Genomic DNA, 26,043 nt, shown 5'->3' on the forward strand with positions numbered 1-26,043 from the left:
AGCTGCACATCTCTGAACCATAAGGCGATACAGAGAGTGGTGAAAGCCACCCAAACCATCTCTGGAACAGCCTTACTGTACCAACACTGGAGAGCCTCTACCAGGTCAGGGTCATCAGGAGGGCCCACAACATAATTAAGGACAATAGCCACCCCCCAAACAGGCTATTCATACTCCTACTATCAGGCAGATGATACGGGAGTGCAAAAGCAAGAACTACAAGGCTGAAAAACAGTTTTTACCAACAGGTCATCAGGCTTGTGAATGACTCTTATCCACTACCCCTCCCCCCAACAGTGCAGACTCAATTTGCCCTCTGATCTTGAAAAGTGCCCAGCATTAACCCACCCTGCCTATCCCACATACTCATTTACACGAGAACAACATCATGGACCACTACTGAGCCTATCACTACAGGCCTTTTCACATGTTTACATTGCACATATACACGTTCTCTTGCACATGTTTTTGCACTATTTGTAATGTATGTTTTTGTGTTTTCCTTATGTCCTGCATGTCAGAGCTTGCTGGGAGGATTTGTAGAATAAGAATTTCACAGCACATAATGAAACAGAAGCTGTGCATTAGAATGCAACAAAATTAAACATTAGCTATCTGGTGTGCAGCCTTGCCAGGTCTCAGCAAAAAATTTCACCCCAACATCACAAAAACACCTGAAACTACCCTAAAAAGTTCAGGCATTAAGAGTGACATATTTTTCATACGTCTTTGTGGCTTAAACAACTTAAAGACTGAGCACAAGTACATGATTTTTGGTACTCAATACTGATCTGATCAATACCAATACTGAATGCATCTCAGCTGCATTTCCATATGAGCTACTGGCAAGAGAAAGTGCTCAGTACACTTCACTTGTAATCTGTTTTGGCAACTCCAGCATTCACTTATCGGTTATAAGGAGGTGAATTTACATTTGGAAATACAAACACAATACATACTTTTTGACATTTCATTGCACCATTATTTAACTTCCATACTTCAAGTACAATAAATCTTGAGTAAAGGCTTTTACTCAAAACTTACTTAAGGTTAACTTTGCAGTCTCTGCACTAAACTCTGGCTGACTGTAGTTCTGTTGTCATATGATTGCACCCTTCTCATTCCTTCTCCCAGTATGGTAACTCAGCCACAGCTAAATTTAGCATGGTCCTTAGCAGTACGAGGAAGGAATGAGGGTTTATTCCTATCCATTGTACATTATAATCTTTGACACATTGCATATTCTAATGCGGATTATCATAACATTTTAAATATTGTCCAAAAATTAAATTAAATAAAATCACCAAGTGATTTGTACAATTATACTGAAAAGTGTTATGCTCATACATTTCAGGGGGATGTCAGACAGCAGTAGGAGAGGTGATTAGCCATTAATTTGTTAAATTATTAAATTAATTAATAATTTAATGCACAATCTACCATCAGTTAATCTTGCCATATTAATAACATTGGCATATAATGGGGATATATTCTTTTTTCCTCCCGCAGTTGACCACCAGTGCTTCATTGGCTGTCACCTCAGTCAGCCCCAGTATGCCTCTGATCCGGAGCTTATCCCAGGAATACTCCAATCCATCACAGGGCACCATCCACATACACACATATGGTTTGGAATGATTGCATTTGCGAATATGACATTTTGCTAGAATAATTATTTACTCTTTAGCGAATACTATAATTTATTATTTATATTGATAGATTGATTTAATTTCAATATGATCAATCTAGCCTACATAAATCCTTCTAGAGTTTTTTTTATGTGGTTGTAATGTCCAAACTGAATTGAATTCTGGTTATACATCTCAGAATGAAAAAATAACAAAAATAATAAAATCGGCAAATGAAAATTAATAAAATCGGAGATCAATTAATTAGAGTGTTGCTGCCGCAGTCCTTGAAAAACTGTCTCGCTGCATGAGCGATGACGTTGCACAGACGGCACTAGCTCGTAGCCCCTCCTCTTCCCTTAATGTGACGCAGGGGGCGCACACAGGCATATTGCAGTGCACGGTCATTCATTTTACTCTTCACTTCGTTCAGAGTAGTCGAACAAAAGCAGCTTATTAGCTAAACATGGCAGGTTATCTAAAGATCCTCAGCTCTCTCACCAGGTCTGCTACTGTTTTATCCAGAAGCCCCGTGGTCCTTGCTGCTCAAGCTTGCCAGACTTTACAGCAGAGGAACTGTGAGTTTTAAAGTAATGGTCTTTAAATCTAGTTAGAATTAAGTAGTTGATGGTTTCTTTTTGACGTGGCAAATTAATTTGGCGTTATTGTCGCACTTAAAGCCTTGCTAAATGCGGCGCTATTTCTCTGTTGTTTGAATGAAGAGCTCGCATAAGTGGTTTTCCTGTTCCGTAGTATCGTTTACGTTAGATGTTACTTATCACTGTCTATCATATAAATTACCTTAAACTTTCCAGACTATCTCCTGACTATCTCCTACAATACAATTCTGCTGAACTGTTGGAGACCTCAACGGCTCGAGCTAACTATTTTGAAACCGGCAGCCGAGGGAGGCCGGCTAACTCGCTAGCGCGTCTTTGTGTGTTTCAAACGTGTTAATAAAATGCATTTTCTTCGACTTTAATTAAGTAGCCCAACCTACTGGAAACCTTGAGTCACGTATGTCTTTATGAAGAGATGTGCATATTTAAACCTTCGGACGAAACCCCCCCCCCCCCCCCCCCCCCCCCCCCGCCTGAATTTGAACAGATGGAGTATAGGGATTGAACTGACTACAGCGGCTAGCTAGTCACTAGAGTTCCACCCACAAATTGACCATTCTAAACAATATGATCATTATTCGCTTGTAGTGTGTTGTCAGAATGAGTGAAACGAGGATTAACATTCAGTTCTGCGCATGTTGCAACACCTTACGATGTCAAGGTCAAGCCGGTGGAGAAGTGTGTGGTTTACGGCCTCATGAGCCTGTTGGTTTAAAGCTTTTTCTTAATTCTAATCTACCCTCAATTTAGTTTACACAAGTGATTTAGGTTTACCACATTACTACTGTTCTATGGAATTTCTGTTGTTTTGTATATGATGAGGTTGTGTTAAACTTCATGTAAGGCTGCTTTGAAGGACTGCGTATAATGGGTTATTTAGCAGCTGTAGGAAGTGTAGTGGTGAGAAACCGTTTTGCCCCAAAGCTCTCTGACTTTGGAGCTGTGCATGGCTGACTAAGGCACATGAAGGGCAGTGAGAATTGGGCAGTACAAGAAGAGCTGTCTGGTTGACTTCAGTGCCTTGTGCTGGGAAATCAATTACCATACTGTGTTTCATATAAATTACCCAAGATTCCAGACCACCTCCTGGTGGGTTTAGTCCTACAAAATGATTAGACAGAGCTGGCTGAGACTTCACAGGCTCAACCCAACTAGCTTGAAACTGGCAGCTGGTGGAGGCTGGCTAACTTAAGGGAAATGGCATATAGGGATGGAGTTGAAAACAGCTGCTAGCTAGTCATTAAAGTTTTACACACAAACTGGTAATATTAAGCAATAATATCATTATTTTGACTGTGTTGTCAGAATGATTGAAAGAGCTATTATGCTCAGTTCTGCACTGTTGTAATACTCTGTCAAGGTCAGCTGGTGGAGGTTAGTGTGTGGTGAGTTATTGAGCACTTAGTTTTGAACGTTTTTTTTCTCTCAAAGCCCTCTTTGACTTTGGAGCTGCACATGGCTGACTAGGGCATGTGAAGGGCAGTCACCACACAGTAGGGCAGGGAGAATTAGGCAGTACAATGGAGTTATCATTTTGACTTTAACGGTCTGTATTGGGAAATCAGTTACCATGGATGGAATTTGCCTAGCATTGTAATCAGGTTTGGGAACAATCATAGTTATTGTTAACAACCTCTCTCTTATTTAGATAGCAAGGTCAGTTGTGTTTCCACCACATGTCATTTTTGTGCTGTGCCCAAGTATATTAGTAAATGCCAACTATGTTGTGTATAACAAATCTCATTTTAATTCTTTTAATTGGTTTTGGGAAATTAACATGAATGGAGCTAGGGGTAGTGGGTTGGGGCAGTAACAAAGTACTAAGCGGGGGGAAAAAAAGATGGTCAAATATCCTTTCCATTTAATGCTTAAATGTTAATTACCCTACATGTATAATTGCTAGCCATTGTAAAGGAGATAACATATTGTGCCGCATTAGTCATCATAGTCTCATACAGCTATTGACCCAGGGGGTGGGTAAATCACTAGCTAGGGTTCAAGGAATTGGAATTGAGTTGTAGCCAGTGTTGCTACAGAGGATCTGTTCAACCAATCAACAAAGGTAGAAGGGAGATTAGAGAATGCTTGTAATGCCAGTGTCTTTAATCTCTCATGGACAAGTCATTTAGAGTCCTTTTAGAGTGCTCCTCACTTGCAGTGTAGACACGGTGATAAATTGGTCACGCATGTAAGATCTGTAATGTCAAATTAAAGCACCCATAATATAAATATATTATATAAAAAAATTATAGTGCTCTTCACTAATATTGGCACCCTTATGGGACAAATATGGACAAAGGTGGCTGAATTCTTTGTTTAACCTTTTGATCTTTTGTTAAATGTTCACAAAAATACTCTCATGGATATCAAACAATTGCAAACAAAACACAGGTTTATATAAAAAAAAAAAAAAATCTTTAAATATAGGTGTGCCACAATTATTGGCACCTCTATGAATGCACATGAGAGAAATATATTTGAAGTATATTCCCATTTGAATTCCCTTAGTCGTTCAAAACATGCATACAAAGTGTCAAACAGTTGTTAATGTAAATATTGACTAAATTTTATTTGTAACACTGTGTGTAATTTATTTGAATTAAAATCCTCAATCCCAACCCCAATCAACCCAACAGTAAAACATTATCTTGTACCAAATCAACAAGGAATTGTTTTTTTATAACTTTATTCTGTTAGCTGATTTAACATTTTTCAGTTAGTTTTTTCACTTAATACTGCCCGTCACTTGGATAAATGTAGAAGATGAGAAAATAAGGTTTACTCTACTAGTAAACCTTATTTTCTCATCTACCTTTTCTCACAAAGGTAAAAAGAAAAGGTGCTGTTTGGACCTTTTATCAAGAAACTTCATGACACATGACTTCCATCATTAGGTAGTGTGAATTCATTCAGGGCTCATGCAATGCTGCAGTTTTTAGCATAATAGTCATCGCATTATGAAAAGGAAGAAGTCTTGTTTTTTTACTGACTACCTGCATATAGTCTGACAGTCATATTTTCTAGCAAGGGCAGAAAGATTATAAAAAATGTACAGAACTTTTTTTTTTTTACGGATTGAAAAAATGCTTGTACCCTTATTTGGACGGCTATAATTTCTCTGCGAAAGTTGATTTGATGGGGGATGGGCACACTTCACATGTTTACTATGATTCCTAAAATATATATTAACTATTTTATTAACTGTTTCCACCCACATACAGTGAAATGGGGGGGAAAAGTATTTGATCCCCTGCTGATTTTGTACGTTTGCCCACTGACAAAGAAATGATCAGTCTATAATTTTAATGGTAGGTTTATTTGAACAGTGAGAGACAGAATAACAACAAGAAAATCCAGAAAAACGCATGTCAAAAATGTTATAAATTGATTTGCATTTTAATGAGGGGAAATAAGTATTTGACCCCCTCTCAATCAGAAAGATTTCTGGCTCCCAGGTGTCTTTTATACAGGTAACGAGCTGAGATTAGGAGCACGCTCTTAAAGGGAGTGCTCCTAATCTCAGTTTGTTACCTGTATAAAAGACACCTGTCCACAGAAGCAATCAATCAATCAGATTCCAAACTCTCCACCATGGCCAAGACCAAAGAGCTCTCCAAGGATGTCAGGGACAAGATTGTAGACCTACACAAGTCTGGAATGTGCTACAAGACCATTGCCAAGCAGCTTGGTGAGAAGGTGACAACAGTTGGTGCGATTATTCGCAAATGGAAGAAACACAAAAGAACTGTCAATCTCCCTCGGCCTGGGGCTCCATGCAAGATCTCACCTCGTGGAGTTGCAATGATCATGAGAACAGTGAGGAATCAGCCCAGAACTACACGGGAGGATCTTGTCAATGATCTCAAGGTAGCTGGGACCATAGTCACCAAGAAAACAATTGGTAACACACTACGCCGTGAAGGACTGAAATCCTGCAGCGCCCACAAGGTCCCCCTGCTCAGGAAAGCACATATACATGCCCGTCTGAAGTTTGCCAATGAACATCTGAATGATTCAGAGGACAACTGGGTGAAAGTGTTGTGGTTAGATGAGACCAAAATGGAGCTCTTTGGCATCAACTGAACTCGCCGTGTTTGGAGGAGGAGGAATGCTTCCTATGACCCCAAGAACACCATTCCCACCGTCAAACATGGAGGTGGAAACATTATGCTTTGGGGGTGTTTTTCTGCTAAGGGGACAGGACAACTTCACCGCATCAAAGGGACGATGGACGGGGCCATGTACCGTCAAATCTTGGGTGAGAACCTCCTTCCCTCAGCCAGGGCATTGAAAATGGGTCGTGGATGGGTATTCCAGCATGACAATGACCCAAAACACACGGCCAAGGCAACAAAGGAGTGGCTCAAGAAGAAGCACATTAAGGTCCTGTAGTGGCCTTGCCAGTCTCCAGAACTTAATCCCATAGAAAATCTGTGGAGGGAGCTGAAGGTTCAAGTTGCCAAACGCCAGCCTCGAAACCTTAATGACTTTGAGAAGATCTGCAAAGAGGAGTGGGACAAAATTCCTCCTGAGATGTGTGCAAACCTGGTGGCCAACTACAAGAAACGTCTGACCTCTGTGATTGCCAACAAGGGTTTTGCCACCAAGTACTAAGGCATGTTTTGCAGAGGGGTCAAATACTTATTTCCCTCATTAAAATGCAAATCAATTTATAAAATTTTTGACATGTTTTTCTGTTTTTTTGTTCTGTCTCTCACTGTTTAAATAAATCTACCATTAAAATTATAGACTGACCATTTCTTTGTTAGTGGGCAAACGTACAAAATCAGCAGGGGATCAAATACTTTTTTCCCCTCACTGTAGCATAAAACATATTACTACTTTAGTCTATAAAAACAATAATTCGTTTAATATTTATACAGTATGTCATGTTGTATTATCTAAGCCCACCTGGGGGAAAAAAATAAATGCTGATTTACTGAAATTTGGTTAAATCAAACATATGATATAGTGAGATGGAAAACATCAGAGAATGTGCAATTTGCATGTTTAACATGCCTGATCCTTTGACTATGTACCTCATTATCGCACTAATGTTTTGACCATACGTTGCAGTGTCTTTGCTAACTTGGAGAATTCGGTTTTCTGTTTGACAATAAATAGTTCTGTTAAAGGAGCATTTTATCTCTCACCAAATTGAGGGAGTAATGTTTTGCCTTATGTAACATTACAATAGTTTTAACAGTAATGGCTGAAAACAGAATTATATATATTTCTGGGAGCCTGTTGAACAGCAAAGTTTATCTTCAAGCTCAACCAGGACTGCATGTGCATTGCAGGTCCTCATTCATTATTGACATGCATATCTGATTGACGTGCAACAGTAAATATTGTTCTAGTAACAAATAGCAGAACTGGGTAAAACAACCAACAGTGCACATTTTTTTTTTTTCTTTTTTGTTTCTTAAATTTGATGTCAAATTTAAATGGGCTTAAATGGTATGGTTACCATAATGCATTTTTAATATCAAATAATGAAAATTATGTACAATAAAATTCCAAGTTTAAGTTGAGAAGTGAACCAAAAAGAAACGTATGAATCTTTGATTTACATTAGCATATGCCCCTGATCAAAGATCAGACAGAGCGGGTCTACTACAATATTGTTTCTTATAAAACAGTAACATGGACTAATTTATTGAACTGGTATGTTAAAATTAGAGCTGCAACAACTCGGCGATAAAATTGATTATGAAAATCGTTGTCAACGAATCTCTATCAATTAGTTGGTCTGTGCGTGGCACGGGGTAGATTTACTCATTACGTCACTTCTGTTCTGAAAACACGCTTTGGAGGGTAAATACTAAAGCTGTGTCCCAAATGAAGTACTGTACACTCGCACTGCACTCTGCACTACCGTCTAGTGTGTGAATTTTAGAAAGGTAATATCATCTCTAATATAACACTAGCGGTTATTTTTTTACTAACCAGAAGTGTAAGCCGCTTCCTAGGCGGTGGCGCAGGTCATACGCACGCTAGCATTAGCAGACACCCGGAGTCACCGACAATGACTTTCTTCAGTTTACTTTCTGTGAGAGATTTTGAGAATTTGCTTATTTGTATAGAGCTCTATGCACACGATGGAATCCTAAACTGACTGAATTAGACTTCGTAAAGCTCATTCTGAAACACATAAAACCTTACCTCGCCAGTCAGCTCAGTGGAAGAGTTCTCAATGTGGACGATCTTGTACGGCTCGGTCATCAATTTGAGAGACCGTGACCAACAGCTGGCATTTGAACGTAACCTTCAGGGACGGAAAGTGAACCAAATGCAGAAAGGATTGCATCTGGGTGATCAACAAGGAGGAACAACTGCCTATGTGTTGGCGATGCAAAGGTGCCCATTTCCCTGGATGTTGCCCTAGTATACATCGACATCCTCTTCTCATTTTCCTCCCCAAAATAAGCAAAAACCTTACAACTCAAACAGTGGACCCTCCTGCAACTCCTCTGCATCAACAGTAACCTCCAAGCAAACTCAGACAAAATACTTTGATTTCTTCAATGACTTCTCCTTTTGATTCAATGGTTATTCTATCACAATTGGTGGTACCCATACAGATTAAGTTGTGGTATGAAAAGCTATTGTTGTCACAGGGGCCAGCTATACTCTTCTACATGAACATTTCTGGGTTGAACTGAATAGTTCAAATGGAAATCTAAGACCCTGGACCCATGGTCATTTGTATTTAGCCAATGGGGAAGCAGTCATCTCTGGGTTGGGTTGTTTTGGACATTGAGTTTCATGGAAAGGTCAACACCCCTGCAGTGGTGCTTCCAGCCAAAGCCCTTGCATATGGAATTGTCCTTGGCCTTGACTTCATTTCCCACAGCCAACTATGAGTAAATGTAGAAGATCAGATATATGGGTTTAAACTTACACCGTCTGTTGTCTATTCCTTCCAAAATGGCAATGCTTGTGTGTCTGGATGGAAAGGTCCAGAAACCAAGAAAAGCATAGGAAGGTATGAACAGAAACATCAGCTTGGGCTCTTCAGCTCCACTCCCCCACCTGTATGTTCTTCGGAAGTGATTTAACTGAATGTGGAAGATTAAATTGATCAGACGGTATCATCTGCTCAGCTGAATGAGGCTGAAAAGCAGCAACTGAAGAACATTCTTCAATCAAATCCTCAGGTGTGTACACACAAACCGGGTCGAACCAATTTACTACAGCATCACATATCTTCCACAGCTACCATTCCCATTAAATAAAAACCCTATTGAATGTCTTCAGAGAAGCAGACCATTGTCAAGGAAAGCCTCGAGGAGATGTTATCCTCTGGTATTATCGAACCAACACGTTCACTGTGGTCACTGATCATTATAGTGGGTCCTGACTTCCCCCAAAATCACTAGTCGCCTTTTAAGATGGGCCCTAAGCCTACAGAAATGAGATTTTTAAGGATAAGCTTAACGTAGTCCCGGACGCTCTTTCTTGCCTTCCTACCACTGCTGGGTATGCTCTAGTTTCTTCACAAAAGGAGATTGTTGACCTCGCGTTCACTGCCGATCTCATTTGGGAAGAACAACACCTAGACCCTGAGATTGAAAAAAATTATAATTGCAGAAAGAGATGGAGGCTATGGAGAAATACATGGTTCTGGAAGATAAGTTATACCTAAAACCCCAGGTAACTGATCAACAAACTCACTACCATATTTACATTCCAGCTTCACTTACTTTGCAGATGTTCCAGGCCCCTCAATGGCCATCTAGGATTTTTCAAGACCTTTTAAAAGGCTTCATGATGTTGCATGATGTTGCCCCCGGGATGTGGTCAGATGTCAAAAAGCTCATCAAAGGTTGTGAGAAATGCCAAGTATTGAAGGCCGACAACAAGAAACCAGCAGGGAAAATGCAGCAGACCATTGCAGTCCTAATGAGATGTTAGGAGTTGACATTATGGGCCCCTTTCCTCGTAGCTCTCAACAACACGAGTACATGATTGTAGACTACCATACCAGATGGGTAGAGAGTTTCCCCATGCGAAACGCAACTGCTCTGGCTGTTGCACGTCTACTATGATCAGAAATCTTTACAAGATGGGGAGTTCCAACATGCATCCTTTCAGATGGAGGTTCAGTTCATTTCCAGTGTTTCAGGAATTCTGTGATCAGTGGACAGTTTCACCAAAGCTTACCACCGCATACCACCCTCAGACCAACATGACAGAACGTGTTAATCATACCTTAAAATGTATGATCGTGTCTTATGTGGATGATAATTACAGAAAATGGGATATGTATCTTCCAGATTTCAGGTTTGTGTTAAATTCTGCAGTACAGGAAACTACCGGAGTGACCCTTGCGGAACTACATTTGGGAAGGAAACTTCAAAGTCCTATGGACAAACTCCTTCAGGCGGATATCCCGGTGTCTCCAGACACTCTCCCCTACGAGACTGTCCACCGACTGAAACGGTTTCACGCCAATGCGGAAGTCAGTTCTAAGGAAGCACGTCTTCGGCAACTTAGGAATTACAAGGACTGAAGGGAAGTTTCTTTCAAATTTCAAGACAGAGTCTGGGTAAGAAGTTTTCCCCAGTTACATCACTTTACTGCCAAGCTGGCTAAAAAATGTAAGGGTCCTTAGAGAATAGTAAGAAAACTGGGACCTGTGAACTATCAATTTGTCTTGGGGGGGGGGGGGGAACTAGGGAAGATGTTCGGAATGTTTGTGTGCAATTTAAAACCTTGTTACCCTACAGTGGAAGAAATGAACAGAAAAGAAAACCAAAAAATTCTGATAATCTTTCTAGCTCCTCGGACGACGTACCAAGGGTATGTCAACCAAGGGTTGACCACCGGACGTATAAAAGGCAGAACTGTCTGTATCAGCTGAGATCACTCTGGATAATCGGTTATCAGGATCGGCTGAAAAATTTAGTATCGTAAATTTAGCATCTTTTCTACATTTTTTATATATATATATATATATATATATATATATATATATATATATATATATATATATATATATATATATATATATATATATATATATATATATATATATATATATATTCATATTCATATATATATATATATATTCATATATATATATATATATATATATATTCATATATATATATATATATTCATATATATATATATTCATATATATATATATATATTCATATATATATATATATATTCATATATATATATATATATATATATATTCATATATATATATTCATATATATATATATATATTCATATATATATATATATATATATATATATATATTCATATATATCATATATATCATATATAAAATAATATATAAAATAAATAAAAATAAAAAATCACGAACAAGATACCTGAGAGAAGAAAAAAATCCAGTTTATTGTTCAAAAAAACGTTAGATCCACTCAGTGAGGAGTCCCAAAGTATTCTGAATCTAAACACACTCAATGCCCTATTTATACAGTCTTCTCTTCAGGTTGCGCCCAATTATCTCATTCTTTTGAAATCCCAATATGCTTTATTAATGTCTTTCTTGATATTCCCTTAAATCCTACTTTCCTCACTTTGAAATGCCATTAGAACCAAATTTTGTTGCTCTGAAATCCCCTTAAAACCCATTTTCAGCCATTGGATATCCCCTCATCTTCATTTTTTTCTTTCGGGTATTTAAAAATTTTCTCCAAGGCCCTTACTGCCATTCCCCCTTCCGGTAGCCAAGCTGTGCGCATCTCATCAACCCGTTGTCCTGAACAATTTGGATATTTTCATCACTTCATTATGGGTGAGATATATATTTTTATTATTGCTTAATGTTACACCTGTTTTCTTCTCTAATTCTAAATTTGTTTGTTTTTAGTGCTTCTTAGACATTCTGTGAGTAGGGGTGTGTGTGTGTGTTCCTCAAACATCGTATGAGTGTATTTTTCTTTGTTTTTTTTTTTTTTTTTTTCCCCCTCAACTTTATGCTTTTTCCATGTCCTGTATTGATCACTGTTTCCTACATTCTTTGCATGTGCTTGTACATGTATTTATGTGAATGTATTTTAAGTGTCACCACTATTGTTTTGTTTTATCTAATTTTTGTCCTCTCTCTGATCTCTGTCCAGCTGATCAACACTCGTCTCACTCGCTCGGCTGCTCAATCTCACGGGCCTGGGTGAATATATACGTCATCAACTGGCTTATTTGGCTGTCGATGTTATGGCTCTGCTGGAATGTCTCTGCTCTTCACCTGTATGATGTGTATGATAGTGATTCTTAATAAACTACATACTCTGTTACCCTTGTGTTTTCCTGTGTCTTAAATTTATTCCCACATTCCCCCCTTTGAGGATCTCTAAGCCTCACACTTCTCTTAATTTAAGGTATACTATATATAAATACTGCCTTTTTTACCCTTTGGCCACCATGAGTCAACTGTCTTATTGTTAGTGTTACAGTTACTATTATATACTCTGCATGCTGTCTGTCCAATCTCTCCAGCCCTATATCGTCCACTGCAGCTGAGACCTCTACAGTTGCCTGACCTGGGTGTGTCTCGAACAAATTTTGAGCTATCGGCGGTTTAAAAAAAAAAAAAAAAAAAAAAATCCACTCTTGTACTGCTGTTGTTTTGAATGGAATGGCAGCTGTAAAACTGGACATAATGACCTATCACCAGGCTGAGCAGGACCCACATACCAATACACTGCCATGGCTTCTACTTGTATAAGTATCTAAACCAAGGTGCTCAGATATTTGGCTGATGTGAATTGATACTATCTTGTTGAGTTCTGAGTATAAGTGATACAGTTGACTGACGTATTCATCAGAATATAATCACTAATAATGCTCCTATTTTTGACTACGTCTAATGACGATATCTCTATAGCATCCCTATTTTCTCGGATAGGCCTTATTGACCACTACCTTGTATTTTCAGGACTCAAGTGTTCATTTGCGTTTCCCAAAAGAAGTCTGACCCAGGGATGGGTGGAAAAAAAAAAAAAAAAACCCTCTTAGCCCAGTTGCAAGGAAAAATTCCCACCCTACCAGCACTGTGTGGTTGACAGTGGCTAGACCTGGCTCAGCTTTTGACAGTGTCACTGTAACCACAGTACACATCATGATACAAGTATAAATCTTCTAAAAGTCCATTCTGATCCGTATTTCATTATTCATGGGGTCCACGCCATCATGCCTTATGTCCATAACGTGGTCCACATGGGGAACTCGTTATGTTCTTGTTCACCTCTACTGAAACGATATCTTCGACCCAGATACTTTGCGTATCAGCCGCCCTTGGGGAGAGGTTAGGCTAGCACTTGCACCCAGAGCATAGCTAATCAATCCTCTTTCTATACAGTTCTGGGACCTGCTGTTTCTCCTGCGCAAGAAGTCTTGCAAGTGATGACTTGTGGTGTGAAGTCCGTTCCCTGCACCTAGACACTTAGCATACTTGTACGTTCCTTAATAATTACTGCAAGCCTTGGTCATGCATTACAGAGTGTTGCTTCAGCATTCTTTCCATGTTATAATTGCCATGCAGTAGCAACTAGTAGGTGCGTAAGTGAGCCAATGTCTTCATGCAAAATGGGGTTATGCAAACATCGGTAATAGTACATTAGTGTGTATCATATGAGTACATTTCTAGCATCCCTGTACTTACATAGTACACTCAACTCTACTCTTTTATCACTGCATAATATACCTGTAATCTAGAGTATTCCAGGGCATTTAACACGCATTGTAATATAACCCCTACTCCCTTCTGAGGTGGACACGTCTCAATTATGGGAGATGAGGAAAGGGCGGACCAGCACAAGTCTGGACGACCACATACTGGCCAGCAACATTAACAGCAACTAGGATAAGGTGCTTGCCAAGGGGGATAACACAGCATGTGATGAATCCTATCATACACAAAGCCGTGGCAATGCTGAGGCGGGTCAACGTGGATGCCCAATCAGCTGAGAAAAACCAAGATGAGCACGAAGGCCAATGGGGGGGGTAAAACCTGTGTTATGGATATGTTCCTCCTGCAGTTGTTTAAGCCGGGTCAAGACCTTGGTGAGGGCACCACGTGTTCCTGTATGCAAGAGTGTAATGGCACAACGTTCAGCCCCAACCATGGTGCACACTCCTTCATCTGGGGCACGCATTTGATCAATAGCAAAGCGGTTCCGAGCAGCCATAATAGAGGTAGCCTGCAGTTGCCCACGGACCAGACCCAAAGCGTCAAGCGAATAGTTAATGAACTGCTGTTGATTGTACCAGTAGTTAATCCATGCTGTGTTATGGATTACTTGGACGCTGGGTAGTACGGCGGCAAATCCACCACCCACAGATTCAATGGCCTTATATTGATTCGGCATACCCACAGGTGCTCCACCAAATTCAAGAGATACACTTGGGTCCGGAGTCCAGTCGGAGTACTGTATATCAACATCTCGCACATAATCTGTCCATGAGGATACGTGTGCAACGTCCCTTCTTGGGCTTGAAAGCACAGTAATGTTATGTGTTGTTAGTCAACTGGCGCACACGAGTCTTAACTTCCAGGCATACTGGGCTGCAGCACCCCAGCCAATCCACAGGGATGATCTGGCGGACCTGGTCTCCGCCACAATACCAAAAAATGTCCATCAAAGGCAAAGTGCCATCTACTAAATCCGGCAACTGTATACGAACCATCAATGAGTCTGTACACATGTAATCTGTATTGTTGTAACACTGGGTGTGGGTGGACACCATAGGCACGAGGGCTGGCTTAATGTGAATACAGTCGCTAAATATGTTGCCTACAAAATCAAGGCCTTCCTCAGAACAAACACCGAGAGGAACGTTGGAGGGGAAGCCAACATATACTGGAATACAAGCATCAAGTGGGGTACTCACAGGGTTGAAGTGACAGCTCTGGCTGACATTGCGCATCCAAACTGGGCCATTGCTGAAGGAAGCTGCCCCCAACAGGCAGACAGTCGGACACAAGTAATGTTCGTTGTAAGGTTCTACTAAACATTCATCCAAATTTCCCAAAGGTCGCATAAGTGGGGGTCGAGCACTGCGCTCATGATATATGAGACAGGTGTGATTGGTAACTGTGCGAGCCATATGAAACCTCCAATCTAAATACATATTACTGCGAGGGTGGGTAACCTCCATATAAAAGCTACATCTCTGCAGCTTTACCATTTGGGCAGCGGCGGTCCTCTCGTCTACAACGGTTTGGGGGTGATCACTGCAGGCCGTCTGGTTACAATGAAAGTAAAAGTGGAGGTGCAATATTGTCTACAACGATGGCTGCAAGAAGCGCCTGGATTTTAATGTGATGGCTGGAGCGGTTCAGCCGCATCCAGGGGTATGGCCTTGGGGCCAGCTTGGGGAATTACATCTGGTCCAACTGCATGAGCTACCTTCGGCAACGGAACTGCGAATTCAGGTGAAAGGAGCTCTAGAATTTGCTGCTTTATATTTATGACAGGGACAGTGTTCAGGTGCTGTTGGGGTTGATGGGGATAAGCAAGGATATCGAGATCTCTCAGATCCTGTAGATCTATAGTCCCAAATGGCTGCTCGTATTTGTGGCGGTCGTCCTCTAACAACTGCACCACTCCCTCCCCAGTCTCGTTGTCAAGTATGAAAGGGGCCTCAGGAATCTGGTCTGGGTCTGGAACAGGAGGTGCAGGGACTTCCTCAGGTGGTATGTCAGCCATGTCTGGTACTACCCGTGAGCTGTAGCCTCGAATCATAAATAGTTTGTGCTCTGCAGTGCTACCACCTGGTTTACTCTTAGGGTTGTCGCTGTCACTTGCTGCCTGTCAGTGTGCTCTGCACTCTCCCCTCCTCCTAACTTGTCCACGTGTTCTGTGGGATGGACCTGGCTGGGGGTCGCTGTTGCTTGCGAAGCCTAGGTCTTCTTGATTATCTACACAGTATGTGCCGTCTGCTTCTCCGGCGGGACGCAGGAGTCTACCTTTTCCTCCTTGATTATGATGCTGAAGCCTATCTTCCCCGTCCTGAGTGGGGCACAATGTCTGCCCCCCCCCCCCCCCCCCCCCCCCCCCCCCCCCAATGGCTGCAGTGGTTTAGGTGATACCCATGCTCCTTACCATCAACTTTTACTGCAGTTGGAGTTGCTGCAGCCACCTCGAATGGTCCTTCTCTTTGAGGGTTGTTGAAGTTCTTCCTTTTGAACGTGCATATGTACACGTAGTCCCCTGTTTCCACCAGTCTTTCTGGTGTGGTGATGTCTCCAGCATGGATTGCCTCGTGAACCTGCGAATACAAGTGCCTGTGGATTTGGGTTAGGTGGCGCACACATTCCTGCATTTTGCCCTCTATTTGTTCAAGAGGTGGGTCCTAGTAGGGACCCTGAGTAAACACCATAGGCATAGGGCAGCCTGTCAACATCTCATGTGGGGTTAAATGAGTAGTACGTTTAGTCTGAGACCACATTTTCATTATAGCTAGTGGCAATGCTTGAACCCATTTAAGCTATGAGCTTTCACAGATCATTGTAACCTTGTTTTTTCATTATTCCATTAGCCCTTTCCACCATTCCCTGTGACTGTGGATGGTACACACACCCCAGCTTATGCTCCATACACAAAGCCTTAGCTACAGCCTTTATAACCTGATTATCAAAATGCGGAGCATTGTCTGAGCTAATGAAATGCGGGACTCCCAAATTGTGGAATACTCCCCTACAGAGAAACTTGGCCACTGTAAATGCCTCCTGCAACAACCTCCACCCAGCGACTGAAGCAGTCTTCCACCACCAATATGTATCTCTTACTCTCCTTCCGGTTGTCACTGCCCATATACACAAAGTCCATTATCATGTGCCTGAATGGGGCCCCTTGGTTCTGGAATGTGCCCTATAGGGGTTGTGATGCTCTTGCGGACATTGTGTCGTATGCATGTCATGCTTTGATTTAGTGCCTTATTAATCATGCTAGATAAATAGGTGGACCACCAAACCTGATTTTCAAGGTATCTCCTCTATTAGCATGGTCTAAACCATGTGCATCTTTTATGAGCAGCGGTAAGAGACTCAGTGGGGCCACACACAAGCCATCTACAGTTCGCCACAACCCTGTGCCCTGTTCTTTGCTCCTATAGCTATCTATTTAGCTATCTTCTGCCTCACTGACCCCTTTCTGTATTTCCATGATTTGTTCCACATTATCCTCTTGCGGGTGTCGGACTTCTTCCTCTCCCAGGTTTATCAAGGCCATCCTTGGTGATGTTCCTAAAGCATCTTTCTTTTTTGCCTTGTCTGCTGCCGTGTTACCCCTAGTAACAAAAGTGCCATCAGTCTTGAGCCTGATATTTCACAATCACTAGTTCAGCTTGCAAGGTCATAGCAAGCAAGTCTGATGTAGCTGGTCCATGCGTAATTGTGGACCCATCTGCCCTCTGAAATCCTCTCTGTGCCCATATAGGCCCAAATATGTTACATACTCCATATGTGTATGCTGAATCAGTATAAATTGTACAGCATTTACCACTTATTAGTTCACATGCAGCAGTCAGTGTCCTAATTTCTACCAATTGTGCTGAGCAGGGTTGGGGTAAAGAGACATCTATTACTGTTTTAAACAAAAGAGGGTCCATCCTAACCTCTACGACAGCAAATCCAGCTTTATTCCGTGTATCAGCTCGAAAATACGACCCATCTACAAAGAACACATGTTGTACGTTTGACAAGAGCTGATTCTCTAAGTCGGCACGTGCTTTAAGGAAATTTTCTGATTCTGACACATTCATGGGGCAATCCGTCTTGTGGCGTGAACATTTTGTCAGTGGGATTGACTGTTACACCTTTCAGTAGTTAACTCGGGCCGACAGAATGACATCGTACCCTGCACAGTAACACGGTGGCATTCCCTTCTCAACTTTATCCAATGCAGTACTGTAGTACGCTATAGGTTGTTAACCTACACCTTGTTGCTGTTGTCAATACAGCAGATGCAAAGCCCTGTTTTAAATATACAAGTGAAGGAGTTTACCATAAAAAGGGTTTGCTAATGCAGGTGCTGACGTCAATGTGGCTTTGAGTGATGCAAATGCAGCTAATGCCCCTGGGGTCCAGGTGAGAGTAGCATTTGGCTGCGTTTGGTCTGCGGTTTTGATTAAATCACGGAGAGGTTGAACTATTAACGCAAAGTCACAGACCCATGGTCAGCTAAAACCTGCCATTTCTAAGAATGCTAACATTTGTTGTATGGGTTGGTTTTTCTCTACTCACTTTGTGGCACTTTTCGGCTAGCATAGTTAACACCTTCACCGAGTCTTCCTGACGCTGTTCTTTGGTCAGGCTACAAAGCAAAAGGTCGTCCATGTACTGAGACAGTGTACTACGACAATTCAGAATATCAAGGTCACGAGCTAGAACTTGGTTAAATATAGAGGGGCTTTCACAATATCCCTGGGGAAGTCTCGTGTATGTGTATTCTTGTCAAGTATAAGTGAATGCAAATAGATGCTGTGAAGCTGGGTGGAGAATAGGGCTGCAACTAACAATTGTTTTCATAATTGATTAGTTGGCTAATTATTATTTTCATTAAACGGATGGGGGCGGGGTAACCCTTCAGTGCCTTTTTTTGTTTATTTAAAATAAAATCCACCAACTGAGTGTTACAATTATAAATTCAGACTAAAACTTTACACAACAGTTTGTCCAAAACAGAAAAAAACCCAACACACACAAGAATATATATTATTAATTTGGGACTGTAGTTTAATTCTGTGCTTTTTGTGAATCCATTAAAAAATGCATAAGTGCTTGTGTGTATATAATATAAACTAACTAAATATGGTTTTGTTTATAGCTCTCAAATCATGTACCAATCTCCATTTATCTGAATCGGGCTTCTTGACAGGAAACATTGGAGTGTTGCAAGGGCTCCTGGTGGGAATCGATGCACCTACTTCGATTAGCCCTTGTATGGTTGGCGTTATACCTTCCCTGGCTTGTGAGGACAAAAGGATATTGCCTTTCATACGGCAGGCGAATGTTCTTTTTGACTTTTATCTTTGCTAGCCCTGCTGATTCAACTAATGCTACGTCTGTTGGGTGCTTTGTCCATATCTTATCTGGCACTTTTCTTAGCAGTTCTTCCTCATCTGGATCTTTTCCTTCCTCTACCATTACCATCCGCTTTTCCCCTGCAGCTACCTTATGAATCACGATGCATGTTGCTACCATTGGGTCTACTGCTGTTACAGAGATTTGTATGAACTGCCCATCAGGTGACCTGTGTAGGTATAGTTCTCAGTTGGGTTCCATTCCCTCACTTCCCTAGCCTGCTTAACCATTGCTCCTAAATCTTTAGGTTCAGAGTTACTGAATCCTCCACATGGTACCAATTTTTCAGTCTTTCTGGCAGTTGTACCATGGCTGCTATCTCTTGGGGCCCACTTATTGCATCCAAAGTCTTTACTGCCACTTTACATCCTTTGAGTTTTTCCCACAACTGGGCAAACTCCTCATCCGGTCCTCCCTTTCATAGTTGATCGTACTGTGTAACGGAGTTTGGATTTCATGGCAGTCCGGGCACATATACTTCAGCCAGAGTTTCCATTCTTCAAACTTTTCCCATAATTTCTCCATGTACTCCACTTCCAACCAGTACACTGTCAATAACTGGGGGAGACGTGTCTTGTTCTTGGAGGAGCAAGTACTGTGTAGCTATGGGCATCGGAAAGATAACCCACAGCCCAGTCGGGTCACATTGTATCTTTGCCCCTAGTTTACACAGGGCATCTCGGCATAGTAAGTTCACTGGTGCCCCTGGGCAGGGGCGTCTGTATAGTAACACCATTGAGTGTAAGTTCCTGGGGCTCTGTAAAGCGTAAAGTCTGTTTTTTTCCTGAGAAGCCCATAGTTTGAATCGCATTACGGGCGAGGAGGAGCCGAGAGCCTTCTTTCCCAATGCTTGAATAAGTAGCCCCTGTATCAATCATGAAGGGTACCTTTAATCCCTTCCCGACTGACACCGGGTCCGTTGGTTCTTGTTCCGGGTGCAGTGTGGTGACATACTACATCAGCTTCCTCTGACTTCTCTGGGCCTCTTCAACTCTGGAACTCTGGTGTGGGTTTGGTCCTCCATTAGGGCCAAACATTGACCCTCCAGGAGGCACTGGGGGCTGCCATTGTCCCTGTCCCATGGCCTGTGGCCCTAGGGTCTGACTTCTCAGCCCTATCCACATGATCTCCCCATGTGTACCTGGCCATTGCCTGTGGACAATTTCTCCTGAGGTGACTTGGGTCTCCACATGTCCAACATCCTTCAACAGACTTGCTCTGTCTGGTGGGTCCTTGCATTGGGCCTCCACGTAAGAACCCTCTGCCTCGGCCCCTGTTCTGAGGCATCTGCCCTTGAAATCTGTAATTCTTGGATGCTTGGGGCCTTCCTGTATACATGTATTCAACAGGTGCCAGCTGTATTGCAGGTATCTGTACAGGAGTCTGTCACTTGTGCTTGTGTCGGTGCCACCACTGGGATGGGGGCCACAATTGGCTGTACCTGATGTGCAGTGGCTTGTGGTGTCACCATCAGCACAGCTTGTTTGGCACTCTTTCTTCTTTTCCTTCTCTTCTTGCTTTGGTCTTGCTATCTCTCCCAGCTGTGCCTTGTACAGTTGCATCATCAATGCCTTGGCTGTTTCTTTAGTTTCCTTTTTCTTTTTCCTGTACTGATCTACATGACGTGTTGTATGCCAAGAATGAGTTCCATTCCATTGTATTCAGTCCCACTATGCCTTCTAATTTTTCTTGCACTTCCTCAGGTAGGACCACCTTTAGCATCATCCTGAAGAGTCCTGCACTGGCTGAGGACTTATCCCATTTGCCTCCTGTCTCATCGCTCCATTTATCCTGAAACTCGTGCACGAATTTTCTTTATATTTTCTTCCTCTTTCAGTTCGATAGTTTGTATCTGCCTGCATCTAACTTTGTGGGGTACATTTTTCATATTGCTCCCCACACAACATTCCGCCTCAAGCCAAAAGGCATTGGATCACACCTGGGGTCATCCCATCTCTTTCTTCAAGTCAGCCATCTCCATTATTTCTTCGGTTCAACATTTTGCCATCAGTCTGTCACAATATGGCTTTTATGTCCCCAATAGCCAACAGTTGTCCTGTTTTCTCCTCAAAGTTGGTTATCCACCTTTGACCTCCATTGTACAGATTTGGAAGCTTCTGTACCAATCCTGTTAAGTCCATAAAGGTCCATGGTACATATTGCACTGTCTTGCCCTTCGTCTTCAATGTGTAAAAGGTGGCAGTGTGTTCCCGTTTTAGTCCGTTTTTGTAGCAGATCTCTTGCTAGTGCCCTCATTTGTAAATTGATTTGGAGCTTGGAGTGAATTTCGGTCACATAATTCGATCTTCTCATATGGCCAGAGCCACCTTTCTCATTGTGTTGGGCATTTACGTTAGTAAAGTTCATCTCAGCATCCCCTTCTTCCTCCACTTCATCTTGCTCCTCCACTGAGGTCTCTGTCTCTTCTAGTTCTTGCAATCTTCGTTTAGTTAGCTCCAGTAATTCTTTCTGATCTTCTATGGAGTGGTTCATCTGTTTGATTTCCTCTATTAATCTCATACTTTCTAATTGTGTGTGTCCTGCATTGCGGATTTCCTCAGCCGCCTAGTATGCCCTCATGGCCAATTCTCTCACTTGGTGGAATTCTCTTCCTTTTTCCTGTACCAAACCCTACAGATTCCCTAGTCTCTCCTTCCTTGTTTCTCAGTGCAGTTATTGTCATGTCTCCTTCCTTGTGAACGATCTGGCGTGTGTTATTAGTTCTTACAAATACAATCTGCCTTTGTGATCCTTGTTGTCCATTTGCCGCATCGTTCAACCTTTCACTTGCTTTGGGAGGGGGATCTAAGGTCGCGTCTCCTTTGTGTCTTTTTCTGTTTTCTTCCTGTCTTCGTAGCCCCCCCCATCCTCTTCTTGGAGTATGCACTCCGGGAGAGCCACCCTGCTGGTTGTTTCCCATATGCAGCTGCTAGTATGTTGTAACCGAGGTGCCTCTTCCCAGTATGCTTGCACCTCTTTGTCCTGTGCACTTGTGTTCATATGGGGGTACAGACAGCGTGCTTTTGTGTTTCTGGGAGACGTAGACATTGTCTCCCCTAGCTTCCTCTTTGTCCAGTGGCCTGCACATCCCATCAAACGTTCCAAGCAATTTCATCCTAGCAGGTTCCCATCTATTGATGTTTGGCATGTCCCCTTGTGTCAGTTGTGGGTGTTTTCCCTCCGTGTATAGAGGTGGTTGGGGGTGTACTGCAGGTTGTGCGGTGGTGGGATGCTGGGTCCCTGCTGCATGCTGTATTGTGGTGCCGTCCCTTTCTCCCTAGCCTTTTTTAGACTTTTCACTCTCCCCCTTACTTTCCTTCAGTTTCTCTTTGTGTTCCTTAATTTCTTTCCTCCGAAATCCTCCAGTTGTTTCTTCTCCAGCTCTTTCCTTGGTTGTTCTTTCCTTTTCCTATCCTTCTTTCGTTCTAGCTCAAACCACCCCACTATTTCCTCTTTTTTCTCTAACCTGGCCTTGGCTTTTTCTCCCTTTTTCTTCTCATTCCAGCAAGCTAACCTATGCTTCATTTTTTGGCATATCTGTTCATCAAATTTTCCCTCTGTTGGCCATTGCAACTCTCCAGCTTTCCTGTCATGCCATTTTTTTTTATTATATAATGCCTTATATAATTTTAATCGTTTTTTATGTTTCCTTATTATCTCTATTGGAGACTCCATACTCTGTGAATTACGTCTATTCCCTAGTTACTCCTAGGTTACTTATGATGTGGTTATCACCAAAATATATCGATTGGGTATTTTCCTGAGGCAGTAACTCATGACACACACCCAGTTTGCCTATAGCCTGATTGCTAACCAATCAACTCCTAGCAAAAGCAATAATTACACTACGGAGTTGTCTGGACTGACTATACTGTGAATTCCCTCGAAGCTTTCTTCAATGCTCGTATGACTGGTGTTTGTGATTATAAATATTTACTCCCCTTCCAATTTTTGTCTGTTTTTATGATTCTTGTGCATTTATCTGTTTGCTTTTTTCCGGTGGGTAGAGGTATGGTAGGTCTCTACTCACTTCTGCCTCTCAGCTCAGCCTTTTTTCTTAGGGGCCCAACAATATTTGCTAATTATCCACACAACCTTCCAAAATAATGAACAAACCTTTTTACACATTATTTTCCAGTTACACCTCATGTTCTTACTACCATCTAATATATTTTCATAGGGCTGCACAATTAATCGAATATTGATCACGATTGCGATTTTGACTGCCCACGATTAAATGAACATGATCAACTGCGATATTGACGTAAATTTCATCCGCCGCTCATAGAAAACTCCACTACAGATCAAATCAAGTGCTTCCTACACTACAGCCAATCACCATAGAGCAGCGCAGGGATGACGTCATTTTGTAGTTCCAAAACCCCGAAATGGAATTAGCATTTTAGCCCTCGAGCTGTTAGCTTCGCTTCAAGCTCCAGTACTTGTGCGACGGGAAATCATGAAATTAGCACAATGCTATATAGCACTTCAGAGGTTGTCGGGGACATTAATCCTCATCACGCCGAACGGGAAAAAACTTTGCAGATAAACTCGGGGCTCTACAGTGCAACCATTTCACTTGCATTTGTGATTGAAAAGTACTTTGTGCGACTGTGAATAAATATTTATTCGCACCGGTGCGAGTGACCTGTTCGGAGTTGTATAATACAATCGGAATAAAAACTACAGGAAGTCCAAAATGCATCTACACCGCGCAACAGTTACTTTCACACTGCTCTTCATCTCCCCAGTCAACCGTACAAGTGTGGAAATACTGCACAGAAGTCATTATGATGACGAGTAACATCTGCTTCAACTTCCTGATCTCACAAACCGCCATCTTTTATTGATCCCGCAAAATGACCGGAACTTTGACCTGCTCGTGCAGACACAGCGGCTTCGGGCAGAGTAAATTAATAATAATACTAACGCTACAAGGTGGGTTTAATTCAAACTTCTTTATTAAATAATTCCTCACCAATCATATTCAAGAGTAGCAACTGTTCAGTCTGTAAACATACAGTACACTGCCGCTCTCCTTCACTAACTCTAGTTCACTTCATTTAATCTCACGGTTGCCAGATATCCATAGAAAAGTCAACATCAGTTTCCATGTTTTGATTTTTATCCCCCACAAAACACAATATTATCAGCAGACATGGTGACACTGTACTGGGGAACTGATCTAAAACTGATAAACAAAAATAAAACTACTAAAATGTAAAGACAGAAAATGTGCTTAGTTATAAATCATTTATTATAAAAAATAGATATAATAACTTCATAAAATATAAATAAAATGAAAAATGAAATAATGTTTAATTACTATGGGTTGCATTTAATATCAATTTGACCTTAAGCTTAGATCGCTATTTCCTTAGAAAGCTATTAGCCTTTTTCCTAATATGGATCATTTTTGTGTTAGTCTACTCTTAATTAGGATTGTCTATTGTTTAAGATATTTTAAAATAAATATTTTATGATGTTTATTTATCAATTAACCAACAGTATTTCTCATTGCTATTATTTTAATTCAATTAACAGTGACCATGAGCAAAGAGCTTACATTTAACTGTTTATGATAGACTCCCTGATTAAAGCTTAAATAAAAAAAGATAGGTATATGGATTGGTATCGTTTGTAAAAATCCTGATCGGAGCATCAGTAATGAACACCATTAAACTAAAGCGCTTTGCATCTGACGGGTAAATGAACTCACCCAATCATATCCTATATGAGATTATTCAGATATATATACACAATATACACAGAGCGGTTCGAGAACTGACACCAGCCCAGAACCATGACAATGGAAAATGACTAATAGTGTAGCTTTAAATATATTTAAGACTTCAAACATTGATGTTTATTGTATTTGTTTAAAAGGTGGAACAGGTTAACGGTTGTTTTTTTGCACACAGTCTGTAAAATGAACTGAAAATATTACATTTAGTTTATCAGAAGGCAAATTAATGTCATGGCTCACACTATGTTCCTAAATTCTGTCATAATTGACCAGCTCAAGTTTTCTCATGCCTACTTGTGTGTTATATTGTGGCATGAGAAAACTTAAATGTGAAAGTGCAATAAAAAATATGTTGTCACTAAAATCAATTAATAATTGTGATTAAATAATCAAGATCTCAATATTGATCAAAATAATTGGGATTATCATTTTGGCCATAATCGTGCAGCCCTATATTTTCATATCTTCACCATTTGCCCAATAACCCAATATTGTATCCACTCTGTTAGGTATTTATTCATTCATTCATTTACTCATGCATTCATCTCCTATGCACACACATCACACTCATACACCCACTGGGTCTGCTTTCACAAAAAGGGTTGGTTCTTATTGCTCTTACCTCTTTCAGCAGATACGCAGACCTAGGCCCAGGATATTGTCTCTGACCAAGCAGCCCTGCCTTACCTTGGCAGTAGTATTCAAGGGAGTGAGGCCTCACGCTTCCTGTTTCCAAGCAGCTCTGTTGAGGGGGTTCCAAACCCTTGTCTCAACAGCGGTATTACAGGAATTTCTTATTCACTTATTCATTACAACTGAAGCCTTTCATAATTCATACACACATACAACAGAAGCACACATTAAAAACATTCACATAATCATCTGTTTCTTTTTTTTTTTTTTTTTTTTTAAAAAGAAAAGATATCTTTTTAAAATTCATACACTAGACCAGTGGTTCCTCAACCTTGTGAGCTCTGGACCCC

At 41.2% G+C, this 26,043-nt stretch overlaps 1 protein-coding gene across 1 annotated transcript in view; it reads left to right on the forward strand.

Annotated features, from left to right (window-relative positions):
- The first annotated feature begins 2,005 nt into the window (after window positions 1-2,005).
- The window catches only part of idh2 (isocitrate dehydrogenase (NADP(+)) 2), a 64,593-nt gene continuing 40,555 nt past the window's right edge, over window positions 2,006-26,043 (forward strand). The window contains exon 1 of the mRNA XM_017465598.2: window positions 2,006-2,206. Within this exon, the coding sequence (XP_017321087.1) occupies window positions 2,095-2,206 (112 nt within the window). The 5' untranslated portion in view covers window positions 2,006-2,094. The remainder of the gene's footprint in view (window positions 2,207-26,043) is intronic.

The sequence above is a fragment of the Ictalurus punctatus genome, chromosome 4 (genome assembly GCF_001660625.3).
Source record: "Ictalurus punctatus breed USDA103 chromosome 4, Coco_2.0, whole genome shotgun sequence".
NCBI classification, from domain to species: domain Eukaryota; kingdom Metazoa; phylum Chordata; class Actinopteri; order Siluriformes; family Ictaluridae; genus Ictalurus; species Ictalurus punctatus.